General features: G+C 39.7%; 2 protein-coding genes across 2 annotated transcripts in view; one reads left to right on the plus strand and one right to left on the minus strand.

Annotated features, from left to right (window-relative positions):
* Positions 1-17052, minus strand: part of LOC149168702 (Nucleoside diphosphate kinase family protein) — a 114007-nt gene that overhangs the window by 37933 nt on the left and 59022 nt on the right. The window lies entirely within an intron of this gene.
* Positions 11983-12807, plus strand: LOC149168703 (uncharacterized). The gene is made up of 2 exons (XM_089426954.1): positions 11983-12332; positions 12455-12807. The coding sequence occupies exons 1-2, from the start codon at positions 12024-12026 to the stop codon at positions 12656-12658; spliced, it is 513 nt and encodes a 170-aa protein (XP_089283080.1). The 5' UTR covers positions 11983-12023; the 3' UTR covers positions 12659-12807.

Genomic DNA, 17052 nt, shown 5'->3' on the forward strand with positions numbered 1-17052 from the left:
TGTTAGGTATAGCTGTTACAGCAGTAAAACTAGGACAGCTAGGCAATGGTACATACATATTTAGAGCAGCGTAAGTATGTTGGGACAGCAGCAATGTTGGGTTGCTGGGATAACAAGCCGTGATGGGACAGCAGTACTAGCAGCAATGATATTGTGCCACAATGTTCAATGGGACAGCACAATGATGAGGCAGTGGCACAATGGGACAGCAATGACATTGTGCAGCAGTGGCACAATGGGACAACAATGACATTGTGCATCATGGTGCAACATGGCAAGCATGGTGCAGCATGGCAAGCATGGACAACATGGATAGTTGTGGCAAGCACATGAGACATGTCGTATCACAACATGGTTCAACAATGGCACATGGGACAACAGTGCAGCATAAGGTGTAGCATGGTATAGCACGATGAGGTGCAGCATGATAACGAGATGCACCACAATGATAGGTGAAGGAGTCACCTTGGAGCATCAGTTGAAGCAGCATGTCTTCAACTAATCTCATGTATCATCTTCTTAGAGATGATCTATGCTCTTATCTAGATAAGTCAAAGTGTTGACTTCTATTGTAAATGTACTCTCTCTCTCTCTCTCTGCTGAACTATTGAAGAACATATAAGAAGAATTGATCAAGGGTTTCCCCACATTGGGGTTTGTCCCTGGCTAGCGCCACATCTTGTGTCCTCTTGTCTTGGCTTGTCTTCTACGATTTATGTTTATGTTCTATCTGCAGTTTACTTTAATGCTGATGTGGTTGCTACTCTGGAAAAGATATTGAGCTAACTGTGAAAATTGAAATAAATTGCTCTAAGCATAGAACATACCTAAAATTAACACCTTTCCTTCTTGGCACTCAATCATGCCACTTCACACCTATCTTTCTCCTCGATGGCACTTGTACCCCTCTCTCTCTCTTAATGGATTCGTTACACTCCTCTTACTCTCTCTTACACACATTAAAGAGTCGTCATAGCACTCCTCTTACACACATTAAAGACTCGTCATAAAAGATTCCTCTTATGCACTCTTCAACGCATATGTTACAGTCTCTCCTCTAAGGCATGCATACTCTTTATGGCATGAGTTACAAAGACAAGTGTACCTCATGTATGGCATGAGTTGCAAAGGTATGTGTACCTCCCTAAATGGCATATGTAACTCTCCCTCAAGGCATGCGAGTTACTCCTCCTTCATGGCTCAAACTCCTTGCTCCTCCTATATATATGTGTATCTCATCCTCACTCTTACTCACTTGTGAATTGTGAAAGGAGACTTCGAACTTGTGAAAGAGAGAGTTGGAGAGACTAGAGAAGGATTGAGAGAGTGAGAGCAGAACTTGGTGAGCCAAAGTGATTCAAAGTTTGCATCCGCTGCTACTATCAAAGATCTTCTTCAGATTTTGGTGAACTTCTTCATTCTCTCATTGTATTTTGTTTCCCTCTTGAACAATTGATTTCTAATAGAAGAAGAATTTGGTTGAGTTTTCCCCTTGTGGGTTTTTCCCTGGTCATTTGACCTAAATTCTCTATGTCTCATTGTTTCTTGGTTGTCTATGTTCTATCTACAACTGTTTAACTGATATTGCAGCTTGAAGGAGTTTCATGTTTTTAAGTAATTGTTACAGCATAAAATATCAAAATTCAACATGATATCAGAACTTTGGTGAAGACAAGTCCAAGAAGTCAAGAGTTTCTCTCTTCTCATTTTCTGCAGAAATATCACTTGCTGCCCTAGCTCATTTTCTGTTGAAGTATCTCTCATTGTCCCTTCTATTTGAAGCTCATTTTCTGTTGAAATATCTCTTGTTGTCCCTTCTATTTGCTGCTCATTTTCTGCTGAAATATCATTTGTTGTCCCTTCTTATTTGCTACTGAAATATTACCTACTACTCCTACTTCTTGTTGAAATTTATTTGACTTGATCAAGATGTCTTCTTACTTCAAGAATAAAGAGAAGTTAATTGATGCTTCAAATTTCTTCCCTTGGAAGGCTAGATTGGATATTACTCTTGAGGAACATGATGTACTTGAGTATGTTGAAGGAGAGGTAGCAAAACTAGCAGAAAACTCTAATGTTGCTATCAAGGCTAGATACAAGAAAGGAGAAGTCAAGGCTAAAAAGATTATCCTTGATTCTCTTGGAGACCATCTCATCACCTATGTCTCCAACTTGAAGAAATCCAAAGAAATGTATGATAAGTTGATTGGAATGTATCAAGTGAATAACTTGAGCCAAATTCTTGCTTTGAAGAATCAACTCAAGGATATTAAGATGAACAGAGGAGAGACCATTCAAGCATACTTCATGAGGATCTCTAAAATTAAAGATCAATTGTCTACAGTTGGTGAAATTGTATTTAATAAGGAGTTTGTGCTAATTACACTTGGAGGTCTTTCTCCATCTTGGGAAACTTTTATTACCACCATCAGCAACAATGACAAGTTTCCTACATTTGATGAGCTCTTGGGAAAGTGTAGTCAAGAAGAGGCCTGAATGATTTCCAGAGGAAGAATTCCCAAGCATGAGGAGGGAGAACCTCATGCCTTTGTTGTCGAAGGCAAGAAGAAGAAAGGAAGAAGAGGTTGTCACTGTTCGAGAAAGCCTACTCCCCAACCAACAGTTCCTTCAAATGGAACAGAGACTTATCAAAAGTTCAATGCTACAATTGCCATAAACATGGTCACTATGCCCATGACTATCCAGAAAACAAAAAAGCATCGAGATCCAACTACAACAACTGTACCAACAAATTTGATTATAGAAGAAGAAGGGAAGTTCCTTCTGGTCATAAAGAAAGCTATCGTTCTTCAAGGACCCAAGGTAATGACAACAATGCAGCTGAAACACAATCAAGATAATTTCTTGTCTTTGCTCTTTCTAGTTCCTCTCCTGCAGATTCTTGTGACAGTTGGTTGGTTGATAGTGGTGCCTCAAGGCACTTTACTGGTTATAAAGAAGTGCTCTCAAATCTGGTTGAGAGGGAGACAGATTTGAAAATCATTCTTGGAGACAACTCTACATATCCTATAAAGGGATCTGGTTTTGTTTCTTTCCATCTGGATCAAGGTAAAACTATTTCACTTCAAGAAGTTTTGTATGTACCTGGTTTGAAAAAGAATCTTGTATCCATATCTGCTTTAGAAGATAAGGGAATGAAAGTTGCTTTCATAAATGGTAAAGTTCTCACTTGGCCGATGAGATCTAGCATGAGAGATACCTTCACTCTGGGATCAAGATGTGAAGATCTGTACAAAGTCAATGGAAGACCAATTCATGCATTGGTCCATGACACCAATCATCAAATTGAACTTCGGCACCGAAGGTTCACTCATTCGCACTATAAAGCATTACCTCATGTGAGAAATATGGTTTCTAGAATGCCGGAGATTAGACAAGATCATGATGGAGTTTGCCAAAGGTGCGCAAGTGGAAAGCAAGTAAAGGGACCATTTCCTTCGAGCAAAAGCAGAACCAGTCAAGTACTTCACCTTGTACATTCTGACTTATGTGGACCTATGCTTGTAACTTCTCTTGGTGGCTACTTGTCTTATATAATCTTTGTGGATGATTCTTCTCGCAAGACATGGATTTATTTTTTGAAAAATAAAAGCCAAGCATTTAACATGTTTAAAGACTATTGTTGGATGGTGTTGTCATTGATGTCAACCCATGGAGGTGACTGGGTTTGACTTTGACCAAAAGCACCAGTCATTGATGTCAAATGGTTAATGAAGGCTTCTTAGTAATTGTCGGATTACACCAAGATAGCAGTTATACTGTTGAATGATTGAAAACCCCAAGTCCTAAGGTTTGGGTTCCCTGGACTAAGGATGTACCCCGACTTTGTTGAGGATTTTTGAAGGGTCAAAATATTGAGTTTGACTAGGAGATCCATGTCATTGGATTCTCCTCGAAAAGATGTTTCCAGTGATATGTGGCAAGCAACTTGGTTCCTCTTGGTTTGAGAGATATTCACCTTTGAAGTTGGTAACCCCAGTTTTTGGGCTAAAAACTCAAGGGGTGTGACTTGGCATACTCTTATTGGTTAAGGGCATATAAAACTAAGGTTGAGGGTTCCACATCATCTTTCATGAAGAAATGATCTTCCAGGATAGGCATGTACTCACAAGAAGGGCCCCCCATTAATTAAATAGTCTTACTTTTCCTCCATAAGGCTAACAAAGTTCTCACTTACGACTTAAGCTATCATTTAATTATGCTTATTTTCCTCCAACGTCTAACTTGTTGAAACCCTCTATTTCCAATGTTTAAGCTTTGTGCCTAGTTATACTCCAATATTTACATTAGGAACCTCTTCCTAAAATACAAAACCTAATCTTAAATCTACTCACATACAGGCAGTGGCTCTCTTACTTATCTCACAAGATATAAATTAATTAAATTTTTATGAAGACCCTTCAAAGCCAATGATTATTTAGTTTGGAACCCCTCTCAACTCTATAAAAGAAGATCTATTCACTCTCAAGACATATTATATCTCAACAATTTATTTTGGTCTCTCTGAAATCTTCGGACCACTGAAGAAATCACAGGACAACGAAGGTTTTTGGTAATCATATCAATTAGGGCATACACAAACTTGAACACAGAACCACTTCTCCAAAGAGCGGTCTTGTATTAACTAACTCTATGGATGATTTGCAATGTTTATGAACACAATCCAAGCCACACTTCCTGAACAACAACTCAGCATCATCTAAGACCTGTGTTTTTCGGCTCCTGAGGTAAGCAAGAAAAGTTTTTTTTGGCACTTTATTTCTGTCTTATTTGGGTGGTTTGTTGGCATAAAAAAGGAGTGTTTTGAGTACGTTTTTGAGGCATTATCTCCTGACTAAGTGCCTTAGATTTCCAGCCCTATTAGGGCACGTACTCTACAAGTCTGAATACTTAGGCTTGTGCATTCAACCTAGGATTTCCGCAAGCCTAATACCCTCCTCAGCCTCCCAACAAGAATCTACTCCAAGACAGTGATTAGTGTTTAAAGGTATAGGCAGTTTGAGTTTCAAATCATCCTGGACCTTGGCTTTAGACAATAGATCTATTGTAGTCCTCACAAGCAAATAAATTACTACAACATAGTGATTCATCAAAATAAAGCATCATTTCTAATACAGCTAGACACGGACAGCGATGTGATATTTGGCATGACAACAAGTATTGTGGCTTGATTTCAGAAGTGTGCATCTTGAAAAAAATATAGGGAGGTTTATTATCACACTTTCTTCACGGACAATTGTCAATATATGACAATGTTTCTCACCATAAGGCAGTGGTTGTAAGAGGTTCATCGTTTGAGTATTAGTATCATGCACTAAGCCAATCATTGACTTTTGTATGATTTGGTTTTATATATACTTGATAGTGACTTGACATACAATTGTATTGACTTGACATTTAGACTTAACAATGACCTCAAGAATAGACTTGACATATTGACCTGACACGGTCTTGACATACTGAATTGACACATAGACTCAACATATAAACCTGACTTGATTGACAGTAACACTTATTATACCAAACAGTGACATGACCTTAGAACACCGTACCTTATGTGACCTTGCAAAACAATGATATAATGTTTAACAGTAATTTGAAGACCTGCAGGTATTCCCTATACATGTGACTATGGTTTGATGGATTCATATGGCAACGTGACTATAGTAATACTTATCGTTGCCTATTGAATTAGTAATCCTTGACTTGATGTGGCAAAGATGAATGCAGCAGAAGTCTGCAACGAAATAAGAATGTGATGACAGTATTGACTTTTGATTTGAATTAATTTGGTGTTTGATCCTTAACTTGACAAGAGATTTGACTTGACTTCACTTGACCTTATGATAGTTGTAATCCTTAGTAACAGTGATAAAATTTGAGATATGGACTGTGACACATAAACAGTGACATGACTCTTGACAGTGATTTTATACTCAGATATATACCTGTCACAAAGATATTGGTTAATCTTATACTTAGATTTGCATGCCTATTAGGGACTTAACTAGGTGATGCAACCTTCAATGATATGACAATGATTATGCATTGACTGTGTTATTGTATCCACAATGGCATCAATTATTTTGGCTACCTATCACATGTAACATATAATCTTGACCTTTAAGACCTTGCCTATAGATTACAGTAATCTTATTTTGACATTGACTTATACACTTGTTATTGACTTGACACATTTAGTAAATTGACACATAGACTTAACACATATTGGCATGACTATTGACAAGTGATAGTAACCTTGATGTACAACTTATTGACATGGGACATGGACAGCAGTATATGATTTGTGATCAGTAGTAGAAGTGAGAAGACAAATGCTTGTAGCCCTCCTTGGGCCTAGTTTGAAGGCACTAGTGTGATAGCATTTATGTAACAAGGTTACAGTGGGTTTGTGACAGACTTCTTGGGCAGTGATTGAAGTGGGTGATGATGGCTCCAGGGCATTGACTATCTGAATAACAATGTTTACACGTATGTTGGTAGCAATCCGAGGGCAGAATTTGAGAGCATTAGAGGCAGGTCATAGGGATGACCTGAGGCACCTTGGTTTGTGCCATCATTTGATAGCAGTACCAGATGGTGGCACCATCGTGTACAACTTGATACAGTGTGGCAGCATGATCTATTGAGTCTTGATGCTTATTCATTCATGAGAAGCTCAGTGCAGTGGCAGCCAATAGATGTGCAGTGATCTATGTGTGCGATGACAGTGGTTGTGCATTGATGACTATTCATTCATGAGCAATGACATGCAGTGATAACCAACAATTGTGCAGTGATTTGTAGTGACAGTGATATACAGATTGCAGTGACAGTGATGTGCAGGGAATGGTGATAGCTTGATGTGTAGCATTGTACTGTTATCAGTTTATGGGAACAGTGATCAGTGGCTACCAAGATTCGACATTTAGTCTACATCTTTCTTACAACTATTCTACATTGATTCAGAGTACATGGGATCCAGTTTGAAAATTGTGAAAGGTGATCTGCCGACTTTTCTAGGTGATTGGAGTCACCTTTAGGTTGTGCCCTGAGAACACTTCATGGTGGCAAGGTGGTGCTAGGGCAAGTTGTGGCGTCCATTCAGTTGTCGCTGAAAAACTAACAAGGCAGCAAAGCATCCTTTCCGACAGTAGCTGGTAAACAGAGTGTTGGGGCACTCATCAAGTTGTGGCCTAATCTACAGGGCGTTGGGGCGTCCGTCTAGTTGCAACAGGATATTAGGGTCTAGTAGCGTCCTACAAGTTGTAATCTGTGAATTAGGGAGTTCACACCTCTCTCAATTGTAGTTGAAATCTTGATGTAATCAATTTTCTTTTAACGGGGAGAAGACAATTACTAAAGAAGCGTTCGGTGGTTTTTGACTCAGAGGGGGTTTTCCACCTAAAAATTCATGTCCTCTATTTTATCTTCCTACATTGTTGTATGGTGTTGTCTATTGTTGATTATTGTTTAAAATTGTTGAAGAACATTAATAATAACTGAAGAATAACATATGCTCTGAAAATTATTAAAAAGTGTTAATTGCTAAGAAATATTGATTCACCCCCCTCTCAGTATTTCCAATAATTGGAATCGGAACTTGGTTCCTTCAGTAACAGCTTAACCGTTGGAAGGCAGTTTTCAGAGCATGGAGATGGGAAAGTCAAAGAAGCAGGGTGCAAGGATTTCAAAGGAAAGTACAGATACAAGAAAATCTGAAGAAAGTAAGTATTGTGTGTGAGGTCCTATTTTACATAATATATATATCATATAGTTAATGTTACCAGAATACAAAATCTAACCTAACAATTATGCCAGAATCCATAATTTACCCTAAATTTATCATTAACCGGACATTGAATTTGAAAATTAAGTGCAGAGGAATACCTAGAAATTAGCTTGGAGACGTTTCCCAGTTTGCTCCTGTTACCAAAAGACAAAAACCTCCCAGCCAAACTAGGCACAATCTTGGTACCCAGATCCCAAAATACTTTAAATTCAAAGTAATTTCGCCCCCGTGCCCAAAAGCTTCAAGAATAATTGCTCAAATCTCCAATTCTGAATTCCAATCCTTCAACTTCGAATTCAGATCTTCAGTTCAGAATTTCAGTCTTCCCTTCCCCCCTTCCAGTTCTCCATTTACGTGCATAAATAGTTTTTCCAGGTAGTCACCACCTTCTGCCACCGCTCTTAACAAATTAGATTTGGGGAGTCATAATATTATGTGTTGCTGGAAGGGTACGAACAATTAATAATCATAGATATTATTATTATGTTTGATTTTTATTTTTTTGAATTTTAATTATACGTATATATGGTTATAATGTTTTTAATCTAAAATTAACTTTATAAACTTTGATTGTAATATTTGAATAAAATAGAATTTATATATATCTTATAATTATTAATTTATAATTTTAATATTACTATGGTGGAGAATATTAATTTTATTCATTAATCTTATACTTATGAAATATTTATTATGCATATTCTAAGTGTCAATTTTTAGGTATTATCTCCTTTCTTAATTATTTTAGGTACTCAAACCTTTTATTATTTATTTAAACATTTTTCGTAATTATTTAATAAGTATATTAGTGCAAGGTATGCAATGTATGCATATGTAGCTATCATATGCATACATTGTATACATGCTAATACATTTTTGCCTATAAATCGAAAATGGGTCATTACATTGTGTACCAACCCCTGACTTTGATGGAGATAATTATAGGATATGGGAATCCAGGATGGAAGTACATTTGCAGGCACATGGAGTGTGGGAATCTGTAATGATCCTAAACAGGAATGTAAGTGATATACAAAGCATGCAAACAATCCAGCAATTAGAAAAACGAAATATAAATTAAGCACCCATGGAAACACTGGAAATAGTGAACTGGTAAGCCATTTTATTACTTCTATAGGAGCAAAATACAACAGTAAAATAGAATGGTGCACCTGGGCTTGTCTCAATGGACAAGCTTGACAAAACCCACGTGAGAAAATGTTGAATTGAAGGCTGCTACAACTATTGCACCAAACTAAACTGCGTTGTCCCAGAAAACTGCTCTGTGTGTTGACTTCAAAGGGCTGGAATCACTGCTTCCCATGCAAAGAAAATTGTGAGATTTCAGCTCCTTGGCCTAAACCCATAAAAACCCACAAAGGAATTCGCCAAATGTTGACCTTGGAATTTTGGCCCAAATTCCCCTTAGCTCCTCTAGTTGTTGGCTGAGTTGGGACCCCTGTTTGACCCCTTATATCTGCCCAGAAAATTCTATAAAATCAGGAGTGTGATCCTTGCCCAAAACCCAGAAAAAACCTAGCAAGGATTTCCCTTCGTTCCAACCTTCAAAAATTGACCTTTCACAGCTTGGCCCTCCTCTAATTTCGAATTTTGTTGTTGTGACCAGGGTTGCAGGAATCGCCCCCCCCCCCCCCCGGATCCTAACCTGGAACCGCGACCCGTGCGGAAGCGTTCCGGAATCGACAGAGGAATCGCGATTCCGATTTTTAGGTTGCGCGCTTCCGCATTTTTGAAACGACTCCTGCCAAATGAGGTTGCGGCCCCCCGGAATCGCGCTTCGGCATGCGGTTCGGGCATGAGGTGGCGCCACGCAACCTGCCCGGAAGCGCACGCCACCCGCACGCCACCCGGGCGCAACCCGCACGCAACCCGCGGATATCAAATTTTTTTTTTAATTTCATTTAAAATCTAACTTAACTAAGCATGAGGGGGTGGGTTAGGGGTGGGTTAGGGTCACTTTAGGGTGAGTTTAGAAAAGAATAAAGCCCCCATTCTCTTCTCATTTTCTCACTTTGAGTTTATGAGAGTTGGAGAAGAGAAGAGAGGAGAGGAGAAGAGAAGAGAGGAAAGGAGAGGAGAAGAGAGGAGAGCTTGGAGGAGTGAAGAAGGAGGAGCTAGGAGAAGGAGGAGGAGCTTGGAGCAAGAGCTTGGAGGACTTCATCTACAAGAGCTAAAGAGGTAAGTTCAAACCCCAAACTCCCTTGTTTTTTTGAAAAAAAAATTGTATTTTTCTCCTCCCTCTCCTACTCTTTCCCATTGTTTCTACTTGCTCCTTTATTTACAGGTTGTCCACCACCTATATCCATATTCCAAGATGGTGTTCTTTTGGCTTCTATGTATCATTCCACTCTTGGTTTTAATGATGGCAAGGGTGAGGAATAGAGGGGAAGAGGAAGGGGATGAACTTGGTGACCCAATGTATGATGAGGAGGAAGGGTTTGAAGAGGAAGGGGATGAACTTGAAGGGGACACTGAAGCACAAGATGGGAAAGGTACATCAAATCCCTTGTGGAACTATGTGACCAAACTTGAAGGGGGAAAGGGTGGTGGATCTTACAAATTTTTGTGCCCTCATGGTTGTCATGGAGGAAAACCATATACGGGTTCATATACCCGTCTGAGGAGGCATCTTTGTGGGGTGCTGGACAGTGATGAAAAAAAGGGTTCTGTGGGGGTAACCATTTGCCCAAACATTTCAAGTGAACAAAGAGAAAAATACATCCAAATTGAGATGGCTGCACAACGAAAAAACAAGAAACAAAAAACTCATTCTGAATCAAGTGCAACCTCTAAATTTGGTAGTTGCCCATCTCCTCATGGTACTTTTGCAACCTCTGGAGGTAGAAAAACAATAGGGGATTTCCTTAATGTTGCTGGGAGGGATGATGTGGATGGAAAGATAGTCCGTTTTCTTTGTGCTTGCGGTGTACCATTCAATGTGCTTCGCTCTCCCTATTGGCATGAAATGGTAAAGGCCATCAATGAAGCCCCAAAAGGATACAAGGCCCCCAACTATGAGAAAGCTAGAACAGTGTTATTAGAAAGAGAAAAAGCTAAGGTTCAAAGAGCTTTGACACGTTTTACACATGAGTGGGTGGATTCTGGGGTATCCATTGTATCAGATGGGTGGACAAATATTAGAAACCAACATTTGATAAATGTTCTTGGTGTTTCTTCTAGTGGTGCAGTATTTATTGCATCTCGACTCCTCCTCCATCAGTGCAACTGCACCAAACATTGCAGATCTCCTATTGAAATCAATCAAAGATGTTGGTCCGAATAATGTGGTTCAAGTGATCACAGATAATGCAGCAAATTGTAAGTTAGCAGGAAAAATTATTGAGCGTACTCATCCACACATCTTTTGGTCTGGGTGCCTGGTTCACACATTGAACCTTTTGATGCATGATATTGTGAAACACAAAGATTGTGGGTGGATTGCTGAGGTTTACAGGAAAGGGAAGCAGCTCATTAAATTCATCACAGGGCATACAAGGGTAAACTACTTCTATGGCACTTACTCCAAGTTGCAATTGCTTAAAATTGCAAAGACAAGATTTGCTAGTTATTACCTCACCTTTAGGCGGCTAGCGAGGGTGAGACAAGCTTTAACTAATCTGGTGTGTGCTGAAACATGGGATGAAATTAACACTGACACAGATGGTGCTAATGAAGTCAAGGACACTGTTCTTGACAGTTACTTCTGGTCACAGGTTAAATATGTTTTGCAATTCACCAAACCAATTTATTACATGATCAAGTTTGCAGATTCAGATCGACCAGTAATTGGGGAGGTGTATGAGCAAATGGATAGCATGTTGGGGCAGATTAAAGACATTGTTGAGCCTAGAGATACCACCTTGTACAATTATATTCGTGAAGAGGTGGAAAAACGATGGGATATGCTAAATGTTCCATTGCATGCATTAGCATATGTTTTGACACCTAAATACTATCATCCATCATGGCTTTCAAAACGAGCACCTGGGGGGGAGTCAGGAAAAAACCACACCAAGATAAAGAGGTTCACGAAAAATATATGGCTGCATTGAGTAGATTAATCCCTGATAATGAGGAGGTTGCATTGGTACGGAGACAGGTGAGCAACTATACGAGCAACACTGGTCCATTTGGGAGCATGCATGCAATTGAAGATCGAGAGCATTTTTCTGCTCTTGAGTGGTGGAACATGCATGGAGGGCCTACTCCACTTCTACAGAGTTTGGCATTGCGGGTGCTATCACAGGTGGTAAACACTTCTTCTGCAGAGAGGTGTTGGAGCTCTTATTCTTTCATCCACAGTGTTAAAAGGAACAGGTTGAATTTAGACCGGGCAGAGAGCTTGGTTTATGTTCATTACAACTTGCGATTGTTGTCCCATTACTGTGAAGATGCAAAGTCTAATAAAGACTTGTTGACTTGGGACAAGAATCCAGAGGAGCCCAATTTGGAGGATGGAGTGTTGCGACTAGAGCAATTAGAGGATTCTCTTATCCAGGTATGTCCATTGTGGTATGAATTTTCCAATTTTCCCTTATAAAGCATTTCTCTAATTCATGTTTTTAATTTTTTTGTTAACTAGTGTTTTTTTTTTTGCATGAATTTTTTGAGCGATTCTAGGATGATGACACGGGTGTTGATATGCCACAACCCCCACCCCCATCTGGTCCCTTGGTTTCTAGGTTCCATGGTTCAACACCAACGGCAGGGGGTTCTTCTTCATCAGTTCCAGTGCCACGACTTACACAGGGACCATCTTCTTCATTGCCACCACGTGGAGGCCCGCCATCACGTTCTATTCGTGGTGGAAGGAGGAGAGATTAGTAGATATATTCACAATCTACTTCTTTTTGTCATAGATTACTCATTAGACTTGTAGACTTGTGAATTTGAATTTTGAACCTTTTTGGCTTGGCGGTGACCAAGTGACATATTTTGTAAACATTATTATTTGAATTTTGGACATGACAAATGTTGACAGTTGCTCACTTGCTAGATAAATCATAATATGCTCTATGTTTTATGTTTTATAATATGCTTAAATGTTTTATGTTTTATAATATGCTTAAAAATTTGATGTATGTTTGTAATAGCTAGAATATAGATGATTGTTGTACATACTAGTAACTACAATGGAATCATGGATGCCATATCTATCTTGATTTATGCAAAAATATGCATGTTTCATGTCTTCTACAATTAATTTGGTATTTGGGATGTTTGTTTTGAGTATAAATGCAAAAAAATATAAAAATATATATATATATAGCAGACGCTTCCGCGGACGCTTCGCTTCCTAGATTTTTGGAAAATGACGCTTCCGCGCTCCGCGCTTCCGCTTCGCTCCCGCTTCGTGCAACATTGGTTGTGACTAATCCTGTCAATTTCTGCTCTCCCAACTCCAGAAATCCTCCTCAAATGGCCCTCCAAGTGATCTCCTACTTCTCTCGGCCAGCTCCAACTCTACAATTCCTTCCTCCAACTCCCACAAGAGCCTAGTGGTGGCTCTTTGCGCAGACCCCAGGTAACTGTAAATCGAACAGCTGGGATCCTGGCTTTGTTGGCTTCAAAACTCACAAGAAAGGTTGACCCTTTGTTGCTCTCCCAATCCTCTAACTCTCCTGGCAAATGCTTGATCACTGATAGCTCCAAACTCCCCCTGCATATTCTCCAGCTAGCTAGAAATACACACTCCTTGTTGTGGCTGAATGGTAGTGTTGTACACACTCCCGGAACTCCTGAAATACTTATGGAACTGCCTCTCTAGGGCGGGCACGGATGGTCCCCCAAAGTAGAGGTTGAATCTCCCGCTTGAGAGATTCGTGGCTAAACAGTCGGTTGACTCAGCTAAATAGCAGAGCGAACAGTCAAGTAATTTTGATTGCAAGGTGTAAGAATGAATCCAAATGAGAGCTCTCTCCTCCTTTTATCTTTGTGGGCCTTCCTTGCCTCATGTGGGCCCCTCCATCCAGCACTTCGAATTCCCTCCAAACCATTTGAATGGCCTAGTTCGAATTCCCACGTGGGTGGCCCCCACCTTCCACTAGCAACCAAATTAAGTCGAATTTCCTCCTAAGTCCCTAAGTCGAAAATGTTGGGTTCTTTCCCTTAGCCAAAATTGTGCAAAAATGTGTGGAAACACCCTGTTACAAATGTGTTTGAGAAGGGACATGACAGAATCAATTGTTTCTAGAAACACATCTACCGATGAAGCTAATAGGTACAATTCAAAGGCCATGAATGTAATTTTGAATGTTCTTCCTAATTCTGTGAAAACAAAAGTTTGTCAATGTTCAACAGCTAAAATTCTTCGGGAAAAGCTTCATAATCTCTATTCAACAAAGCAATCACGTCGAGATGTTACTGAAAATTCGGATCCTTTTGATTATGATGAAGAAATTGGAGAAATGAGTAAGACAAAGTTTCAAAATCAAGTGATCAAGGTGATAAAGGAACTCAAAAGTCAAAAGGAAAAGACAAGACTTTTGGAAGCAGAATTGAAGACAACAAAAGAATTCATCAAGGAAAATGAAGAGTCTAAGAAGATGATTAGCAGCCTTAGAACTCAATTGGAAGAAGTCAAGAATGCAGAAACACAAGAACTCAAGAGAGAAATCCAACAAAAGCAACAAGAACTTGACACAGCCTTTGCAGAGATTAGTAGGGCCAAACAACAGATACAAGAAGCAGAAATTGAAAGGAAGGAATTTGATCAAAGATACATATTCGCAGTTGACCAAAAGCAAAAGGAATTGGAAACATATTCAATTGAACAAAGCAGGCTCAGGATTGAAAATGAGGAGGAGAAGGAACATATACAGTTTCTCAATAGAGAATTAGAGAAGACCACTCTTCTCAAGCTACAGGTTGAGGAGGCAGAAAAAAGAAGGGAGATCTTGAAAAGATGGTTTCAAGAAGATCTTGCTCAAAAGCAAGAAGAACTTGATGCAACCCGTGATGAGATCAACAAACTCAAGGGATCACAAAAAGAACACTTGCAAGATAAGATAGATGAAGCAAAAATGAAGGCAATTAAAGTTGGTAAAGCTCCAGTTGATGAAGGTACAAGCTCCACATCTTCGCAGGATGATTCTAAGAAGGAAGTTGATCTAAGTGAAAAGCCAAAGAAGAATGTTGCAACTCCAAAGAACAAGACCAACACAGTCAAGAGAAAAGGACAACAACAAACTACAGCATCGCCTCCAAAGAAGAATGATAAATCTTCCAGGTATGTTCATTTATTTAATGGTTATTGTTTTTCGTGTGCTAACTATGGACATATGGCCAGGGATTGTAAAGTTGTTGACAAGTACAATTATCAAGGACCATTGCATCTGAATGAACCATTCAGGTACGCACATTTATTTAATGGTTATTGCTTTTTATGTGCTAACTATGGACATATGGCTAGGGATTGTGAAGTTTCTGGCAGGTACAACTATTATCGGCAAAACCCTAGAAGCAAGTTTGCAGGATCACGAGACAGACACCAAACGAAATCTTCTATGAATGACATTGAATGTTACAAATGTCATAACTATGGACACATAGCTCGTCACTACAGGTACAAGATGGAATCAACCATGAATGAAAAGCTTGACGATGAGAATAAGAAGGTTTGGAAAAGAAAACAGGTATAGGATGAACAAGTACAAGATGAGAAAGAAAAGCAAGAAGGCAAGAAGGTCTCAACAGTTATGCTTTCAGGATTCGTAACAGGTCGTAAGGAATCAGCAGTTGCTTCAATTAATGACTCAAGTCAAGATGGTCCATTAGATGACTCACTATTCTGAACAATTCAGCTCATCGACTCCTTGAAATTTGAAGAGGAGGAGTCTATGCAGTAGTATATGGCACAAGTCTATGATTGATAGACAGATAGTTTGAACAAGATGGCAATTTCATTACAGGTTCGGGGGGAGCAGAACAGTTGAGGGATTACAGGGGCACAAAGGAAGGTTTCTCTTCCAGGGAAGCACATACAAGACACAAGTCCACAAGGATCGTCATTGACAGACTATTACAAGAAGGCTTCTTGTCAGGGGGAGCACAGGCAGATAACAAGTCCACATGAAGCAAGCAAATTCTCAGGGGAAATAACCCTTTGCCATTGATGTCAAAGGGGGAGAGAAAAACTTGAGAAGAAGATTCAAATCTCGAGAAGGAGGTGAAGCATGATGTCAAGGGGAGTTGTACTCGTAGGAGGAGTACGTGTATTGCCATCAATGACAAAGGGGGAGATTGTTGGATGGTGTTGTCATTGATGTCAACCCATGGAGTTGACTGGGTTTGACTTTGACCAAAAACACCAGCCATTGATGTCAAATGGTTAATGAACACTTCTTAGTAATTGTCGGATTACATCAAGATAGCAACTATACTGTTGGATGATTGAAAACCCCAAGTCCTAGGGTTTGGGTTCCCTGGACTAAGAATGTACCCCGACTTTGTCGAGGGCTTTTGAAGGGTCAAAATATTGACTTTGACTTGGAGATCCATGTCATTGGATTCTCCTTGAAAAGATGCTTCCGATGATATGTGGCATGCCACGTGGTTCCTCCTGGTTTGAGAGATATTCACCTTTGAAGTTGGTAACCCCAGTTTCTGCGCTAAAACTCAAGGGTGTGACTTGGCATGCTTGTAAAGTTTTGTAGATGTTCTATGCTAAGAGCAATTTCACTTTTCTCACAGCAATCATACAAGTAGATAAGCAAAATGCAGATAGAACATATAAGCAGATCTTACAGAAGACAAATCAGAAACAAGAAAAATGTATGTGTTTGTTTCGGCGGTCAACAGGATGCTTCAACCAGCAAAGTCTCCTTTGGTCAGCCAGCCCAGCATGTGTCACAACAACCCTCCAACCAGTAGATGAGTCAACCCAAGTCAGTTCTACAAAAGTCAACGCTGTCCTGAAAAGTCAACGCAGGGGAACCAAGCTAAAAGTCAACGCAGCAGCAAAACGGTCAACCTTTTGACCTCGATTTTTGTGCCAGGTAGTATGGCCTTCAAAAATCGAACCTCCCACAAGTTTTCAGCTTGTTTGGACCAAGCGTTGACCAAAGTCAACGCTGGTCAAACTTCTGCGAAACCCTAGCAGCAGAAAAATCCTCTTCGTCCTTCCCACGTGTGGCTGAAATTTGTCCTCCAGGTAGCTCGTACTTTTAGGATGAGAGAGGAAGATGTGAGTTGTTTTTGTGATCCAATTCTCTCCAACT

Source organism: Pinus tabuliformis, chromosome 4_2 (genome assembly GCF_031772625.1).
Source record: "Pinus tabuliformis cultivar Carrire ecotype Pingquan chromosome 4_2, CPIR1, whole genome shotgun sequence".
NCBI classification, from domain to species: Eukaryota; Viridiplantae; Streptophyta; class Pinopsida; order Pinales; family Pinaceae; genus Pinus; species Pinus tabuliformis.

What these genes read in the sequence shown, in the direction of transcription:
- LOC149168703 (XM_089426954.1), top strand. Translation starts at nt 12,024, where the DNA reads ATGCATGGAGGGCCTACTCCACTTCTACAGAGTTTGGCATTGCGGGTG. An exon ending in TAGAGGATTCTCTTATCCAG is followed by an intron (nt 12,333 to 12,454) that starts GTATGTCCATTG and finishes GAGCGATTCTAG; the next exon opens with GATGATGACACGGGTGTTGA.